A 20085-nucleotide genomic window follows, 5' to 3' on the forward strand; every position below is an offset into this window, starting at 1 on the left:
TAAAGTTATATTTATTTTTATATATATATATATATATATATATATATATATATATATATGTTAAGAAATATTTGGTAACTAGTACTGCGCTTAAGGAACTTTTGTATTATTTTTGTTCAGTATAGATAATTTTCAGTAAAAAATAGTATTTATCTTATGGTGAGTTCGGCAGCTCCCCACAGATTGGTGCTCTGCCTGAAAGGGCTTGTTGGATGTATATAGAGAAATGGTTTCTTTGGGGACGTCTATTCATATAGATTTCTATACCTGTAGGTTATTAGCTTTCAGGTATGTCAAGAAAATACCAAATTTTTTCTAGATACAACAGCAAGTTGTTCGTTGAGTACAACCAATATACATTTTTTCAAGATATGAATATATTTATTAAAAAACACTTAAAAGTACATATTAAATATTGAAACCTTGTAAATCACAAGACAATCATACTATTACATAGTTACAGTATATCTTAGCATGTATTTGAAAAACAGTTGGTTTCTTTCATTTTGGATCTGAGTAATCAATCCGTAATACACCCAGATTGATTAATATTTGATTGATATTTTTCCCTAGATCAATAGTTTTAAATAAAGTGTATTATGTAGCAATGACTTACATAATATACCATCCTTTCCTACTATTCCAACATTATCTGGGAGATCTAGTGCAAAATACTGTAGGAAAAAAGTGAGATATAGTAGACAGAACTTGATAACACCAAAATGTGGTCCTCAATGCACCCTAACTGTCCAGTTTTTAAGTATAGCCATGGCTCAGCACAGAAAGTTGGGTTCACTACGGCTGGCCGGCGGTCGGGCTCCCGGCGACCAGCATCCCGGCGCCGGGAGCCCGACCGCCGGCTTACCGACAGCTTGGCGAGCGCAAATGAGCCCCTTGCGGGCTCGCTGCGCTCGCCACGCTACGGGCACGGTGGCGCGCTACGCGCGCCACACTATTTTATTCTCCCTCTATGGGGGTCGTGGACCCCCACGAGGGAAAATAAGTGTCGGTATGCCGGCTGTCGGGCTCCCGGCGCCGGTATACTGAGCGCCGGGAGCCCGACCGCCGGCAAACAGAAGACCACCCCAGAAAGTTAAATCAAATTGATTGAGGTAATAATTGAGTTACCTGTGGTCAAGAATGGATATACTTAAAAGCTGGACCATTGGAGTGCTATGAGGACTGTCTTTGGAAACCTCTACATTAGGTGTTTAATGTGGGGTTTAATGCAATGATTCCTTTCATTGACCACTCCATCTTCAGCATATAAGTCCTCAAGGTTTCCCCCAAACTCAAGAATCTCCCACACATTCCGAAAGAGCAGGAAACTATGATTTATACTTTACTTATTTGCGTGTTTATACAGTATACCTGACATTATTACCATTCCTCAATCTGATATACTGTAGAGCTCCATCGGCATAATTTGCCCTACCAATAGACTTTCTGTACAGGTTATTAACTAAATACAGAATATGCTCACTTGCACATTATATAATTGTGCATAGATGTCCCCAATTGACCACCTTGCTCACACATAAGAGCACACTTACTTTGCTATTTGCAAATATTCTTAATACATTAGTAGTTTTACACCCATAAATATGCTTATCTGCATACCTTGCACCCATTGAGAACACTGAAAACACCCTCAATAATCACTGTCATTTTGCTTGCTAAAACCACCAGCGAAACTACGACCTCCCCCTAAACTCACAATCTATTTCATCCTGTTTAATGTTGGTGCTCTCTAAGCACATTCTTGCAGTTATCCTGCATGAAGCAAGGAATTCCCTAATAAACCCAGCTACTCTACTCCCACAAGGGTAAAATGATTCACTTCTGGAGTTGCCATCAAGTAAAGGTCCATGATACATGTGGCTCACATTTCTCTAGTTTTGTAAATGACCCTTACTGGTTTGTTTAGAGTTGGACACATTTCAAAATGCATCTGGTTCAATAAAAGTAGCATTTGCACCAGACATACAGTAAGTGTATATACACTTAAATATGCCATCAGCCAAAACATTAAAACCACTGACAGGAGAAGTGAATAACATTGATTATCTCATTACAATGCCACCTATCGTTACAAATTGGCAGCATGTGAACACTCTGACAAGGGACAAATTGTGATGGCTAGATGACTGGTTCAAAGCATTTCCAAAGCAGAAGGTCATGTAGAGTGTTCCCAGTATGCAGTGGTTAATACACGCCAAATGTGGTCCATAGAACCAGCTACAGGATCATGGGCACCCAAGGCTCATTGATGAGTGTAGAGAGTGGAGGCTAAGCCATCTGATTCGAGCACACAGAAGAGCTACAGTAGCACAATTTGCAGAAAACAGTTGTTGCTGGCTATGGTAGAAAGCTGTCAGAGTACACAGTGCAATCTTGCTTGCTATATATGGGGCTGTGTAGCCACAGACCAGACAGAGTGCGCATGCACCTCCTGTCCACTGTCAAAAATGCCTACAAAGGGCATGTAGCATCAGAACTTGACCATGGAGCAATGGAAAAAGGTGGCCTGGTCTGATGAATCACATTTTTTTTACAACATGTGGCTGGGTGTAGGGAGGCCAATCCCGGGCCATTTTTTCAATCCCGAGTATTGGGATTGAAAAATTGTCAATCCCGGGATTGAGAAATATAATAAATAGATGTATACTAAATAAATAATTAGAATTACTACAAATAGAAAAAAAATACAAAGAACATGGCCGAAAAAAAAGAAAGAAAAAACTTTACAAATCATTAAACAAAAAAAATTCCAGGTATATCAATTTACAGTCTTGTTTCATACCATTAAGTTGAACAGAAATGTTTTTTGTACCTGATAATTTAAATCAGGAGAAAGCAAATCAATAAAATTTGGAAAAAGTTTTTCAGAGATTCCGCCTTATGTAAAGGTTTCCAGCCATTCCATATGAAAAACATAATATAACTTGGTTGGGGGATCCATATGAATCCACATTTGCAGAATGCATTTATGAGCAACTGCGGATATAGTGCATCCGAAAAGTATTCACAGCGCTTCACTTTTTCCACATTTTGTTATGTTACAGCCTTATTCCAAAATGGAAATTTCTCCCTTCAAATTCTACATACAATACCCCATAATGACAACGTAAAAAAGCTTTTTTTTATTTTTGCAAATTTATTAAAAATAAAAAAACTAAGAAATCACATGTACATAAGGATTCACAGCCTTTGCCATGAAGCTCAAAATTAGCTCAGGTGCATCCTGTTTCCACTGATCATCCTTGATATGTTCCTACAGCTTAATTGTAATTCACCTTTGGTAAATTCAGTTGATTGGACATGATTTGGAAAGGCACTTGACAGTGCATGTCTGAGCACAAACCAAGCATGAAGTCAAAGGAATTGTTTGTAGACCTCCGAGACAGGACTGTCTCTAGGCACAAATCCGGGGAAGGGTACAGAAAAATATCTGCTGCTTTGAAGGTTCCAATAAGCACAGTGGCCTCCATCATCCATAAATGGAAGAAATTCGGAACCACCAGGACTCTTCCTAGAGCTGGCTGGCCGTCTAAACTGAGCGATCAGGGGAGAAGTGCCCTAGCCAGGGAGGTGACCAAGAACCCGATGGTCACTCTGTCAGAGCTACAGCATTCCTCTGTGGAGAGAGGAGAACCTTCCAAAAGGACAACAATCTCTGCAGCAATCCACCAATCAGGCCTGTATGGTAGAGTGGCCAGACGGAAGCCACTCCTTAGTAATAAGCACATGGCAGCCCATCTGGAGTTTGCCAAAATGCACCTGAAGGACTCACAGACCATGAGAAAAAAAAATCCAAAATGCACATGGACTCTCAGACCATGAGAAACAAAATTCTCTGGTCTGATGTGACAAAGATAGAACTCTTAGGAGTGAATGCCAGGCGTTATGTTTGGAGGAAACCAGGCACCACTCATCACCAGGCCAAAACAATCCCTACAGTGAAGCATGGTGGTGGCAGCATCATGCTGTGGGGATGTTTTTCAGGAACTGGGAGACTAGTCAGGATAGTGGGAAAGATGAATGCAGCAAAGTACAGAGACATCCTGGATGAATATCTGCTCCAGAGTGCTCATGATCTCAGACTGGGATGACAGTTCATCTTTCAGCAGGACAACGACACTAAGACACAGCCAAGATATCAAAGGAGTGGCTTCAGGACAACTCTGTGAATGTCCTTGAGTGACCCAACCAGAGCCCAGACTTGAATCCGATTGAACATCTCTGGAAAAATCTGAAAATGGCTGTGTACTGATGCTTCCCATCCAACCTGATGGAGCTTGAGAAGTGCTGCAAAGAGGAATGGGCGAAACTGCCCAAAGATAGGTTTGTCAAGCTTGTGGCATCATAGTCAGAAAGACCTGAGGCTGTAAATTCTGCCAAAGGCGCATTAACAAAGTATTGACCAAAGGCTGTGAATACTTATGTACATGTGATTTCTTAGTTTTTTATTTGTAATAAATGCAAAAATCTCAAAAAAACGTTTATCATGTTGTCATTATGGGGTATTGTGTGTAGAATTTTGATGGAAAAAAAATAATTTATTCCAGTTTGGAATAAGGCTGTAACATAACAAAATGTGGAAAAAGTGAAGCACTGTGAATACTTTCCAGATGCACTGTATAATGAGCAGTGTTTTTTAGTACCTGTTGATATTTTACCAGATGTAAGAGGAATCCTCATTACTGCCCATTACTGCCCATTCAGGTAGATCATTAAAACCATAATAAGTCATAGTGAATTCATGAAGCTGATGTCAAAAAAATCCCACATACAGTGCATTCTAAGAACTTTTGCTGGACTCTAGCTTGCAAATCTGCCCCATGCTTGTACTGACACCTATGGCATCTTTTACCTAATGCCTCATGGACCCCATCATGTACAATGTACTTTCGCCCCACCATATGCTATACCTCCACGTGGTGCAGGACATGTTTAAGGGTATATCAAACTACTATACATGTTAGCTGTTACCATGTATGCCTTGGGTCCTCCTGTGACTTAGGTCCCACAGTGTAACCTTTGTAGTGCACCATGGCTGCCTCATTTGGCGCACTCGTGGATGGGATGAAAAATACATGGACCTGGCGTTTATTTTGGGACCCTACCCCTAGCGTTAGGTCGCTGCAATCACCCATTTTGTGTCATCTCTTCTAGGCGCAACCTATTCCACCCAGGGTAAACCAACGTGTGCCCACCATGGCTGCCTCACCTGGTACCTTTATGAATGGAATATATAACCCATTGAAGTTATTAGCAAAAATATCTGCACCAATCGTGCTTTACGCTTAATGTGTGCCTTAAGTTTTCTTTTTTACTTAGTATTACTGTATTAATCTTTGTACTATGTTTTTGATGCCTGTAAAGCGCCTTGAGTCCTATTGGAGAAAGAGCACTATATAAATAAAATAATAACAATTATTATTATTATTATTATTATTATTATTATTAATGCAAAAATCTGCACCTGTGAAATAGAATATTTATCTAGTATGGCCTGTATACAAAGGGTAGATCTTGTGGTGGTACCCACAAGTGCCTCTATAGAGCTAATCCCCTTAGAGTACCATGAAGAACAAGGTCTAACAGCTTTGCCATTCTGAAATTCAGGATTTTGTATTAGCGGTAAGAACAAGGAGTGATAGCTCTTCAGACCCTTACATAATCTAATTATGCCATATCACACAAGGGGTCACAAGTAAAGAAAAATGTCTGATTTACGATTATGAAAAAAAGATAAAAGATTCTAATCATTTGGATATATTTTAAACCAAATGATTATATTTATTTTAAAGGAAAACGATAAGAAATTATGTACTGCCAAGATGTATTAAGAAACACATCCAGAGACAGGGTCTTGGATAAACAAATGGATCAAGTCTTTAGCATTTAAAAAAAATCTGAGGATGCTTTTTGTGACATACATTATTAGCTGTTACACTCACTAGCCTGGCCACTGGCTATTCTTATCTTTTGTGAACAATGAGTAGGTAGTTTATTAAAATGCAAAATAGCAAATCAGCTTTCCCATCGGGTATCTTGACTTGACACTATACACTATTTGCTAAGGAGTGAGGTGATTTCCTACAGAGAGCAGAGACGTTGCATCTATACACCTGCTTTTGTGGAGCGGTGTAAGCTGTTGATTTCAGTTTGTACAGCAAGATTAATAAGAAAAGAGGGTCACCATGGTGCACACTGAGGAGTGTTTGTTACTACAGTATGCAGAACATGCATACACATTGTGCTAAAGGATTTGAATGTAGAATTTTACCATATTATTAAAAGGATGCACTTTGCAATTTCCATTTGCACTTCTACAGTGACAAATTTGTAGACATACACTTAGCAATATAGTCTAGACAGTCACACTCATCAAGTGACAACTGGAATAGAAACAGCTCTGATGTTCCCTCATTGATTAATTTAAGCCATAAATAAGGAGGGTGGCCTTTGATGTCAGACTCTGACATCTGAACAGTTCTTCTGCATAAACCTACTTCCATGTCTGGTATACAGAGGCTGACAGTATCATCTAGGAGCAAAACCAAGGTGAGATAGATGGTGCACAACACAGGGTTTTTCCTAAACCAACTCCTGTATTTTGGAAATTGCTCATAGATCTCTGAACAATTCAGCCACTGTGACTGATCTGCCTTCGTTTTTTTTTTTTTTCACATTCTCCATAGACTCCTTATACACTGGCATCTAATATTAGTGGTGGCAGAACGTTGGCATTTTATGAATGCTGCAGGCTTTATTTGCTTTCGCTGCAACTGAACACACTGCAGTAAATGTAGTGTCCACCATTGTCCACCATTAATCTCCAATGGCTTCAAGTATAAGCACTGGTTACCACCTCGTCTTATTGCCAGTTGTTAACCAGCCATAGCTAGCCTTGTATTGACTAGATTAATGTAGGCTTTTTTATCTGTATGTTTAAGCTCCCTCCCCCAACAGGGAAACAAAACCAAAACCCTACTGTATTTGTCATTAATTATACAGGAGTTCTCAAGTGCCCTAGGTAATAAATGTCAATGGGTGTATTGTTTTATAACGCACTAAATGATGAAAAAAAATGTTTTGCAGATGTCATTAATGTTATTTGTAACTACAGTTTACAAATACACAGACGATATTACCATCTCACTGTTTTTTGTTTTTTTTATTTGCACTACACACTGAGTGGTACAATATATACTGTAGGTGTAAAATTATCCCAAAAATACAATATTACTGTACTGTATCTCAACCAGTGTTTTTCGCCCACACCCTAACTGGCGCAAAACTGTTTGTTTCTTTACTTAGTAACATTAGGAAAAGGATTCATATATCCAATACATTTTGATATCAATAAATTTGTTAAAACACACTGAGTATCCAAAAAACACTATCAGTCATTCCACTCTGTCTTATTAAAGCCCTTTTTTTCATGAGACATCACAATATTCAATTTATGTGTAATAACTGTAAGTTACAGAAGGGTCAAATGGGCACTAAAACCGCTAGTGTTAATAAGGTGCGACTGCTCAACTGCTGACACAGTGAAGTGAAAGAGAACAATCCTCCTAGGTCCCAAGGGAGCAATTATGTTCTGAAAATGCTGCTTCACCTCTTCACTGCTATGTGTCAGCATGGAATGGACGGAGCTCTATGTGCTGGTGTTAGAAGCACCCAACTAACACTACTGCTAGCTACTCCAAACAGCTGTAAATTATTGGTGGAAAGTTCTGGAATGACAGCGCAACAGTGCAAATTAGAAATCACTGATTCACAAGTAGCACCATAAATTGTGAGCGAATATTTAGACAAATCACAACAAACAGCATTTCTTAAGTTTAATAGACTTACTCAGCGCAACGCATGCTGGTGCACCTGGCAACAGCCAATCATACAACGTTTCCAACAAGAGATTTATGGTTCGAGTTTGCAGCGAATCGTGTCACCGTGGCCTGCCTCATGGCGCCGCACTTTTCTCCTGCAGCTCTCCTCACAGAGGGCACCAGGAAAAAGTATGTCAGCATCCAGTATGGGCGTGACAGCATAACCACAAACACATGCAGACCAGCACAGAGACATATATATATATATATATATATATACACACTGCTCAAAAAAATAAAGGGAACACTTAAACAACACAATGTAACTCCAAGTCAATCACACTTCTGTGAAATCAAACTGTCCACTTAGGAAGCAACACTGATTGACAATCAATTTCACATGCTGTTGTGCAAATGGAATAGACAACAGGTGGACATTATAGGCAATTAGCAAGACACCCCCAATAAAGGAATTTTTCTGCAGGTGGTGACCACAGACCACTTCTCAGCTCCTAAGCTTTCTGGCTGATGGTCACTTTTGAAAGCTGGCGGTGCTTTCACTCTAGTGGTAGCATGAGACGGAGTCTACAACCCACACAAGTGGCTCAGGTAGTGCAGCTCATCCAGGATGGCACACCAATGCGAGCTGTGGCAAGAAGGTTTGCTGTGCTTGTCAGCGTAGTGTCCAGAGCCTGGAGGCGCTACCAGGAGACAGGCCAGTACATCAGGAGATGTGGAGGAGGCCGTAGGAGGGCAACAACCCAGCAGCAGGACCGCTACCTCCACCTTTGTGCAAGGAGGAACAGGAGGAGCACTGCCAGAGCCCTGCAAAATTACCTCCAGCAAGCCACAAATGTGCATGTGTCCACTCAAACAATCAGAAACAGACTCCATGAGGGTGGTATGAGGGCCCGACTTCCACAGGTGGGGGTTGTGCTTACAGCCCAACACCGTGCAGGACGTTTGGCATTTGCCAGAGAACACCAAGATTGGCAAATTTGCCACTGGCGCCCTGTGCTCTTCACAGATGAAAGCAGGTTGTCACTGAGCACATGTGACAGACGTGACAGAGTCTGGAGACCAAGGAGAACGTTCTGCTGCCTGCAACATTCTCCAGCATGACCGGTTTGGCAGTGGGTCAGTAATGGTGTGGGGTGGCATTTCTTTGGGGGGCCGCACAGCCCTCCATGTGCTCGCCAGAGGTAGCCTGACTGCCATTAGGTACCGAGATGAGATCCTCAGACCCCTTGTGAGACCATATGCTGGTTCGGTTTGCCCTGGGTTCCTCCTAATGCAAGACAATGCTAGACCTCATGTGGCTGGATTGTGTCAGCAGTTCCTGCAAGACAAAGGCATTGATGCTATGGACTGGCACGCCCCGGTTCCCCAGATCTGAATCCAATTGAGCACATCTGGGACATCATGTCTCGCTCCATCCACCAACGCCACCATAGACTGTCCAGGAGTTGGCGGATGCTTTAGTCCAGGTCTGGGAGGAGATTCCTCAGGAGACCATCCGCCACCTCATCAGGAGCATGCCCAGGCATTGAAGGGAGGTCATACAGGCACGTGGAGGCCACACACACTACTGAGCCTCATTTTGACTTGTTTTAAGGACATTACATCAAAGTTGGATCAGCCTATAGTGTGTTTTTCCACTTTCATTTTGAGTGTGACTCCAAATCCAGACCTCCATGGGTTAATAAATTTGATTTCCATTGATAATTTTTGTGTGATTTTGTTGTCAGCACATTCAACTATGTAAAGAACAAAGTATTTAATAAGAATATTTCATTCATTCAGATCTAGGATGTGTTATTTTAGTGTTCCCTTTATTTTTTTGAGCAGTGTATATATATATATATATATATATATATATATACATACACATACATACACATGTCCGGGTCTCAATATTTATTTGAGGGTAGATGCAAATACAAGATAATGATGGTTGACAGCAAGAGTGATTGTGATTGGCTGATTGCAAAATGCACTAAGTGATGCTGATAGTTGGTAAAAAACATGGTTGCAGGATATGTGACTTACGCCTAATGAAACCCTGGTGCATACTGTATGCTTCTGGTGCTGACCTGCCTGTGTCGTGTGATAGAGGAAACTGAATTTGCCTGCAATTGTAGCTTTTTATGTGGGGCGCAATTTTGAACAACGTCAGAAACAATGTTCTTATGCTTAACAATTCTCAGTGAATGATGTTATTTTGCGCCAGAAACAACTGCAGCTGAGGTCTCCTCTCAAGGGTACCAACACTTGAATAAATTTAGAACAACAGAAAAAAATGGAGTCGACCACCAGCGCTGTTAATGTCGAGTAAATGTGCGAATATCTCTCAACTGATGTTACTCCTCAGTCAACCATCACGGAATGTTTTCAATCAAATGTTCCTTGTTTGATGTACCTCACTCACCGCCGTACAATGGAATTTCCTCTTATAAAGGTATCTTTTCCTTGTACGATTGGAGTCGGCAAACCATTAACTCTTATACCTTGTAAATAATTTAGAGAGAATAACTGATAATTTGATATACCTTACTCACCGACGTACGGTGAGGTTTCCTCATATAAAGGTATCTTTTCCTATAGTTTAAAAACCAGCATCAAAAGGGCATATGGTAATGAACTCACCATTGGTCTAGGCCCTATGTTCATCCAAAGGTTTCTTTATAACTGCAGCATAGGTCACTTCAAAAAACCGGATGGTTTTTCCTTAAAATATGGATAGGAATACTGGATACTTCGTAAAAGAAATTTTTAATTCATAAAAAAATTGTCCATACATAAAATGTTTTAAAAGGCAGGGATTACATCACTCCACTCCATAAGGACCTCAAACATCAACCGGTCTGCCAATCAAGTCCCCAAAGGCAGCACAAAAAGGGGGGGGAAAAGGTTAATCTTGAGAAAGACAGATCTTACTCCTTATATGGATGGGGATGTTTCCTCCCTGTAGTTCATATCACCAACGCGTTTCGGAAATGTTTCCTTCCTCAGGGTGTAGCTACACCCTGAGGAAGGAAACATTTCCGAAACGCGTTGGTGATATGAACTACAGGGAGGAAACATCCCCATCCATATAAGGAGTAAGATCTGTCTTTCTCAAGATTAACCTTTCCCCCCCCCTTTTTGTGCTGCCTTTGGGGACTTGATTGGCAGACCGGTTGATGTTTGAGGTCCTTATGGAGTGGAGTGATGTAATCCCTGCCTTTTAAAACATTTTATGTATGGACAATTTTTTTATGAATTAAAAATTTCTTTTACGAAGTATCCAGTATTCCTATCCATATTTTAAGGAAAAACCATCCGGTTTTTTGAAGTGACCTATGCTGCAGTTATAAAGAAACCTTTGGATGAACATAGGGCCTAGACCAATGGTGAGTTCATTACCATATGCCCGTTTGATGCTGGTTTTTAAACTATAGGAAAAGATACCTTTATATGAGGAAACCTCACCGTACGGCAGTGAGTAAGGTATATCAAATTATCAGTTATTCTCTCTAAATTATTTACAAGGTATAAGAGTTAATGGTTTGCCGACTCCAATCGTACAAGGAAAAGATACCTTTATAAGAGGAAATTCCATTGTACGGCGGTGAGTGAGGTACATCAAACAAGGAACATTTGATTGAAAACATTCCCTGATGGTTGACTGAGGAGTAACATCAGTTGAGAGATATTCGCACATTTACTCGACATTAACAGCGCTGGTGGTCGACTCCATTTTTTTCTAATGTTCTTATGCTTAACTATGAGAAGTAGGTCAGTAGGTTATGACAATATTCACTTTCCACACATACTGCACACTACAAATCAATGCAATATGAAATATTATACTGTAACATTTACTAATAAAATGCCAGTTTGAAGAGATGCTGTTATCTGGATGATGACACTCTACCATTCAATATTGAGGTAGCATTTCCTGATTATAATTTCTGTCTCTGTATTTAATATAACATCCTGATTTGTAGCCCTGTAAATGAATACAGTTCTCAGTACGCTGTGGCACTATCTTATTAAGCCTTTACATACATACATACATACATACATACATACATACATACATACATACAAGTAGAAGATCTGGGAATATGTGTTACTATCCATTGCCATTGTATATACATTTGCCAGCAGGCTTGGTTTCCTGTATACACATCTTGCTATGGGGCCCAGTAATGGAATGTTATGCTCCTCCCTGCATCCATACAATTAAAGTGTAACAATCCTATATGTGTATTTCTGTAATGTGTATGTAGCAATCATTTTTTGGGTCTATAATCTGAATAAATAAAAACAGAATTAAAAGCACATTTGTTTTTGATATCCTCGGAGATAGTGAAAGTGATGTAATTCACAGCAGCCAATCGTATTCTAAGGACCGCGAATTCAATTACCCGTGGAAAATTAACACGGGTGAAAACGGGAGGTAGCATCAGGCTTTAACAGCAAGGACTATTCAATTGCACTCTTGGTTACCCCTGATAGTCTTGTTAACACCCGTTAAAGAAGCTTGTTAACGGGTGTTAACCTGGGTTAATGGACATTAATGCACAGAATCTGTGAAAAGTTTGTGGATTTGCGTGTTAACAGGGTTGCGGAACCCTCGAGTTATCAGGGGTTTTTTTTCAACCGCTTGAGGCAGGGGAAAAAAAGCCTTGATAATGTCTGGCTTCGGGGATAATTGGATAGCCCCGCGGGATCAATTAGGCCATGGTAATCTACCGTGGATAATTGAATTCCAGCCCAAATGTCATTTTTGTGGTGAAGATTCAAAATTAAAACAAATGTTTTGATGGTTGCTATGGTTTATGGTATTCCATGCAATAATGGTTTATATTATCCCACGGGCATATTTTTTTTGCAAGTGCAGTGTGTTGTACAAAATGCAGGAGCCCATTTAGAATGTTATAGGTAGTCTTGGGTGCAATTATCTAGCACATTTGTTGATCCTTCTAGTCTCTGCATGAACGCGTGTGCTGTAAATGTTCTCATCGTTCTATATTTAATGTAGAAAATTATATATGAAAGAAGAACATACAGTCCAATATATTGATACAAGCCTACGTATAGTCTACATAATAACAGTATTATGAATAGTTTTATTCATTATTATTTATGTATAGTCTTCATAATAACAGTATTTACAATTTGTTATCGTCACATATTGCAGCAATCATCATTATACAGGTAATTAATATTATTAATACAAAAAAAACCTTGCCTGGACAGCATTCCTGATAACATATGGTTCCGGCAAGGAGCTTAGCGATAAAGTGATGGCTACCACTATCACTTTACACTCGGGTCTGAAGTGAAGATTGGGCAGTAGGGCCGCGCAGAATATTTTTGTGATCAAATGGATGGGTGGAGCATGGAGGCTGCAGGAGTCGGATCTGTAAATTCCTCTCCGGCGATGCTGTATCCATAGGTGCAGAGCAGTTACTATTGTCTGAAAATGGCAAAGCTACAAAAAGCTAAGACTGATGTCTCCCGCGTTAGTTAGCAAAGCAGAAGGGAGAGCTCTGTTATCCCCGGAATTTATTCTTTGTTAAATGGCAGGGATACGTAAGCTGTTTCTGCATGGTTTTACCCTAAATAGACTTCTACGTTTAACAACCCTTGGCAGATCTGTGTTTGCCTCTAAGAGCCAATAAGGGTAGCTAAAAAGACTTATCCCTGTTCCTATGTGTTATCGCATGATCGCGGGTCCAATTTCCCCTGATAAAAATGGCCTATAATTAGAAACCGCAACAATGTCCATCGTTCATTAATCGCGATAACCGTCCATTTGTATAGGCTGAAATGGCATTGGGGCTAACTGGATACCCCCCATCTTCTTTAGTATAATGAACACAACCATAGTTCTCAGTATAGTCATATTACAGTATATGTGGAGCTGTAGTAATGTACTTTTGACATAAAATGAAATATCAGAGTAGAGGGAGAGATACGTGGAACCATTACTGCTATCAGAAACCTTGGTGAATGTAGTATAGAAAGCATCCACAGCAAGTACCAATTATTTTTTTTCTATAAATGCATTAAACACCACCCAAAACTAAAAATGTATTTACTTCTTATTTAAATATAGTTGAGCTCTGCATTTTATTAGCAAATCATGTACTGTTTTAAAGAATACATTTAAGCTTTTAACAACCAAGAATATAATATCACTTAATAAATTAAATTCTATGAACACATCCTTAAAATAATTAGCGTTTTGTAGAAGATTACTCCTAACTTCCTTAGCACATCAGGTTCTCAAGGAACGTCAAAAAACTCTGTGCATGTTTCTTGAACACACCACTCGCCCATAAACAACAACCTGCCTACAACACACCACATTGCTGTTAAATGATGAACATATGACTGTAGAAGCTCACTAACATTGTATTGTCTGAAATAACGTATACAATACAGCTCAGTGGTTCTCAAACTGCATGCCTAGGCACCATGGTCCAGAACCAATTCATTATGGTCAATGTAACAGGCAAAACAAGTGCTGGTGGCTGCTAGTCATAAAATATGTGGACAAACAGAAGCAAATCCTGTCCCTCACTACATAACTGAACCTAAAGGTACCCACACAATGGGACGGCTGATTGGCGAATGATCGGATGATGTATCATTAGAAACATCGGCTGTAAAAAAAAACCACAAACGATTTGGTCAAAATCGATCGATATGACATCATATCTTCCCTGCAAGAGAGAAGATCAGAGGATGAGTCTAACAAGCATTGGGACCGCACAACAGATCGTTATCATTCAGGAACACTGGATGATATCCACTTTTCTGAACGATTTATCATTAAGATGAGTCTAAATCGCTTTATTTTGCCTAAAATCGTTGTAGTGTGGGCACCTTTAGGATGACATATAAACACATTTTACTTAATTCAATAGTTCTTTCTAAATTTCTTAATAAGAAACTTTTGGCCTCGGGGTGCCATGAAAACAATCTAATACTCTAGGGCAGTGATGGCTAACCTTGACACTCCAGCTGTTGTTGAACTACATATCCCAGCATGCCCTGCTACAGTTTTGTTATTTGGCCTTGCTAAAACTGATGCAGGGCATTCTGGGATGTGTAGTTCAACAACAGCTGGAGTGTCAAGGTAAGTCATCACTGCTCTAGGGTGTCGTGATATAAAAAGGTTTGGGAACCACTGATAAACTGTAGCTAGTAAAAGAAATGTTACATAAACACAGTGACAGGAAACGTTTTTATTTCCACTAAGATCCACACTAGCTATTAAAAAATACTTATTACTCAAAACAAACATAAAGTAATCATATATTTACATTGCATATTGCTAAACTGAACTGTAAGAAAAGGAAAATGAGCCAGGAAAGACGTACTGTATTACTCTTTTTATATGAGCAATAAGAATACTGCTACTTAAAAGCCAGCACTATATACAGTAGGTTATAATACATCTGGCTATAATTTGGATACATTTGTTTAAAAAGTAAAAGTTAAAGCACCTACCACAGTACCATGCCAGAATATTTACATGCTTGCATGTTCTTTACTTAATAGACTAGACTTTAATCACATATTTTAATAATTTGTAATTTTACATAAAAGAAAATATTTTTGATGATAATCTTCCTTTATACACTGCTTTAATAAAATTTGTATTTACCAAGACTTTAAAATGAATAAGGAATGTTGATGTACTTAATTATAGAAAATAGTGGTGGTTTAAAAAAAGACTTTTCAAGTAAATACAAGATTATTTCTACAAAGCATATAAAAAAAATATCCAAATAATCGGCACTTAAATGTATCCTTTTGGATGGATTTCCACTGAAAACAATGCACTTTAGAAATTACACATAAAGATGCAGAGGTTTTAGCATATACCTATAAGGCAGTCTCAGTGTTTAAGATTACAGGAAAATCTTACGGTAAATGAAAGGTTCAGATAGAAAAGAGTTAATTGACCTTATCGTGACCATCTCTGCTATAATCATGCAGCAGTTGTTGGAAGTGGATGTTGATAGCATCCCAGCCACATCTATTCATTATCCCGTTGGGGAATTTTGCTATACATGCATTGTATCTCTTATTGCTTTTATTTATGACATGGTCCATTGTTTATACATTGCTCTCAAATGATCAATCAACAGTTTCAGAGCAGAAAGTAGCAGCACAAGCATAGAATACAGACGACAGAGGAATAGATGATGCAGAGGAGCCAAGTGAAAATCTGCATCATGCTGAACACAAATCACACAGAGCAGGAGCTGACTCCGGACAGTGAGAAGCCTTCATTTCCGGTTGAGTGCGGCTGCGTGCTGGGATGTATGGGGAGAATGCCAAACTACTGAACCCTGCATACATACATACATACATACATACATGAAAATACATATTATGACTACTGAAAACATAGCTATGTACAGATGACTATAGTAAAATACTGGCGTGGAATATCATGCTATAGACACATGTCTTGGGTTTGTGTATCAGAATCAGGGTTTAACGTGTACAGATAGTGTCCATCAAATGACAAATATTAGTAAAGGCACAAGGTCAAATGTTCCCAGGCCATGGGTGAAGGGGGCAAAAGAAAATAATAACTGGAAGCCACTAAACGGTCCTCCTCCCCTGATCTCTATGCAGTGTTACTGGACCTGGTACTCTGAGCTAGTGAATTTTATGCATGAATCAGCAACCCCTTGTCATAATGTCATGATGCAGTGATCCCTGCAGAGATGGAAAATAGTTTAAATAGCAAAATCTCTTCATCCTTCATGGAGAATGGTCTGCTATAAATGCATATACATAGTTAACAATGCTAAATAAAAAAGCTAAGCGTGATATGTCAGCCCAATCACTAAAAATAAATCTAACTTTTAGAATACACTTTCACTATAATGTACAGCAAATAAAGTACTTATTTACTGTGCAGTCTAGTGTCCCCACATATAATATACTGCTTCTGAATCAGGACTTGCATGCTCTTCCCACTATTGGCTCCTTAATGGTAATTGATTTCCAGGTCCAATATAGTATTTTGCTTATTGATAATGTTCTCATTCCATCTAGGAGCTAGGACATTGGGTAAAATCCTGGATAGTATATGACATAGGGCCCCCATGAAATACCATTGTGGCCTTCATTAGGTATATGAATATACTACATACTGTAACATGCAGAATTATAGAATTGTGCTACTTCCATATAATTGCTTTAATACTAATCATCTAAACAAATCATGAGCAATATAAACATTTTGCATAGATTTCCAAATACATATTAGTATTTTGTAGCAAAGTAACATCCACTATACTATACTATAATTCACACTGTAAATAATGAAATGATGTGTCTTCTTAGGGGATGACTGAGGATGGAATTGATTTCATACATTCATCATTGAATACCCAAAATTTGAAGTGTCAAAATGAAGTCCATACACATTTATATAAAATACAATGCAATATAGGGAAATGTATTTATTTTGAATTGCAAATCAATAGAATTATCTAGAAGCAATCAATCAGTCGCTTTACATAGGCATCTATAAATAGAACAGTTTATGTGCTGTAACTACATGAGGTTGCAATTACAAGATTATAGTTTTAGGACTATTAATGCACATTTATATTGTCCAAATGTTCAAAGTTTCCCTAATTCCTACATAGAACTTGTAATGTTGATCCATTTCACACTTGAACACCCGGAGTAAAATTGCTTTTCTAATTGGGGGATGTGTAGAGCACTGAGCATTGAGATATTACTCTGGGTAAAATGGCTGATCATCATTCTGCATCTGGTCATATTTAAATACAAACCATAATCACATACGGGTGATTTTAGCACCTGCTTTAAAACCTGAGCACATTACAGTATATCGTGTGGACTACACATTATATAGACAACAGCATTTAACCACAACATACACAGCAATCGTTGCTTTATATAATGTATCTCTTAAAGGGGACATTATAAAAATATTTCTACAAGTAAAAAAAATAAACCTAACAGTCCCTGTGGATATGAGCAAGAAAGGTGTTCTCAGGGGATACATGTAATGGAATGCAACGATGCAGTAACAGGTCCCTTTGGCTATGCTCCATACCAATCACGCAAGAAGACCATTGGTTGCCAGGGTGGCGTAAAAAGCAATGCAGGACAAACTTGCAGGGGAAAGGTAGGTGAGTGTGTGAGCTGCACATTGCACATTCCCAGATACAGGGCTGTATATAAACCAGTTATACTGGAAAATCAACAGCCTTATTCAGCTGCATTTGTATTGCATATCACCAGCATTTCAAATAAATTAATATTCATTACTCACAAGCGTTGGTGACGGCGAAGCTGTTAGCTACCTCCAGATTGTCGATATGGGGCGACAGTCTAAACTCTGAATTGGAATAGAGAACCATCCCTACCCGAAATGCACTGTATTCCTGATCTGCACCCCTTGGAAATAACCCTCCTAGAAAGAGATAGCACAGAATATAAGGTTATTTTATACTGTTGACCTATAATAGAACAAGTCATGTTTATTAAATACGGGTCAGTGCCACAAATCTGTCATCGTATTGATGTTATCATATACAGTGGTTATGCAAAGAGGTTTCCTCTTCCATCGATTGATCTGGTATTGGTGATATCGCATAGCAACTACCCCTGAAGCTTTGATCAGAATAAATAATAATATGCAAAATTGAGGGTTTTACTGTATTTTCTTATTTCAATTACTTTATATAGTGCCATTGATTGAATATTTAACACATTCCTGGAAAAGGTAGAATGTACTGTTTTACACAAAACCGACCATTCAGGTGAAGAAATATGCTTACCTATTTGTATGCTATTGGAATATACCCCAATAATCAGTCCCCAAAGCACAGGAAGCAGGAAGACAGAAATATGCATAATCTTTTGCATTTCCAAGAAAAAAAAATAGAGCATCCAAAAAAATCCCTCCTGTATAATGTGGCTGTCTGTCTGATGGTTCAGATCAGCTGGACACTGCTGAATTCATTGGAAATCCGATGCATAAGAAGCTGAGGACAGCTGGGGATGGGAGAGATGATGATGGTGGCTCTGACTGCTGGAATAAAAAGGAATGGTCGGATGCAGCTGACGGTGCTGTGGTCCCAGTGTCTCAGTATTGTTCATTCAGACACTCAGATAGAGAGAGAGAGAGATGCAGCCGGGAGCGCGCACCGGGGGCGAGCAGTGTGCACGACGCTGTGTTCCCCCCTCTCCTCCCGGAGCAGCAGCAGCTACAGTACAGTAGCAGTAGCTGTAGTCTCACAGCGCCCGCTATCCAGCTCCGCCTGCTCACTGCACCGTCTGCCGCTGCTGCCGGTGATCCCTCCCTGGCTTCCGCTCCAGCACCACGGACAGCGAACTCAGCTGGATACCCTTATGGAGGCTTTGACGTCAGACGCGGGGCGGTCCCGGGGCGGCCTCAAACAGTACACTGCACACTGCACAGGCAGCATAGGATGGATGCAGGAGGAGCTGTTGCCGCTCATACCCCTTTCAGACATAAGACCTGGGAATTTTCCTGCTCAGTCCAAGGTTTTTCATCTTTGAAAAATCCCGGGGTTTTGCTGGAGACCCTTTCACACAACCTGAGACCTGGGAAATTACCCAATCGACCCCTTTCAGATATAAGCCTGGTTTGCCCTGACAGCCAGGGCAGACCAGGCTACTCTCATGTAACACACAGACGTCACACTCATACGTGTCTTACACACACACACACACACACACACACACACACACACACACACACACGTCTTACACATACACATGTCACACTCAAACACGTTATATACACACACATGCCAAATTCATACATACACACAACAGGCCGCCTATATGTTAGCTGCACTAGCTGCTCAACTACACTGCAGCACGGAAAACAGCAGCCGGCGCCCGCCCCCTCCAGGCAGCCCCTTCCAGTCCAGCGCCAATCAGAGTCATGTAGGTGCGAGCCGGGAGCAAATTCCCAGGTCACACCTTTCAGACCTAAGCCGGGTTGAACCCTGGTCAATTGCAGGGTTGGCAACTCGGGAACGTGTTCCCGGATTGGGACCTTTCACATATGTCAAATTCCTGGGGTGATGCGTGTTCGTGTGCAAAAACCCGGGAATTTGGAGTATGTCTGAAAGGAGTATCAGTGACCAGTATCAGTGACCGCTGCTCGTGGCTGTGGGACTGTGCGTGGCCAGCAATGTTATACGCCGCACCG

General features: G+C 39.9%; 1 protein-coding gene across 5 annotated transcripts in view; it reads right to left on the minus strand.

Moving 5' to 3' along the window:
- The window catches only part of GRIA2 (glutamate ionotropic receptor AMPA type subunit 2), a 325307-nt gene extending 306064 nt beyond the window's left edge, over positions 1-19243 (minus strand). For 2 of the 5 annotated variants that reach the window (XM_063920483.1, XM_063920480.1), the window contains exons 1-2: positions 18680-19241; positions 18172-18312 (exon numbers count right to left, since the gene is read on the minus strand). In XM_063920483.1, the coding sequence (XP_063776553.1) occupies positions 18172-18312; positions 18680-18791 (253 nt within the window). In that variant the 5' untranslated portion in view covers positions 18792-19241. Of the gene's footprint in view, positions 1-18171; positions 18313-18679 lie in introns of all 5 variants that reach the window. The other 3 variants (XM_063920481.1, XM_063920482.1, XM_063920479.1) reach the window with 3 other exon arrangements.
- Between the last annotated feature and the right edge of the window lie 842 nt (positions 19244-20085).

This window comes from Pseudophryne corroboree, chromosome 1, assembly GCF_028390025.1.
Source record: "Pseudophryne corroboree isolate aPseCor3 chromosome 1, aPseCor3.hap2, whole genome shotgun sequence".
Taxonomy (NCBI): Eukaryota; Metazoa; Chordata; class Amphibia; order Anura; family Myobatrachidae; genus Pseudophryne; species Pseudophryne corroboree.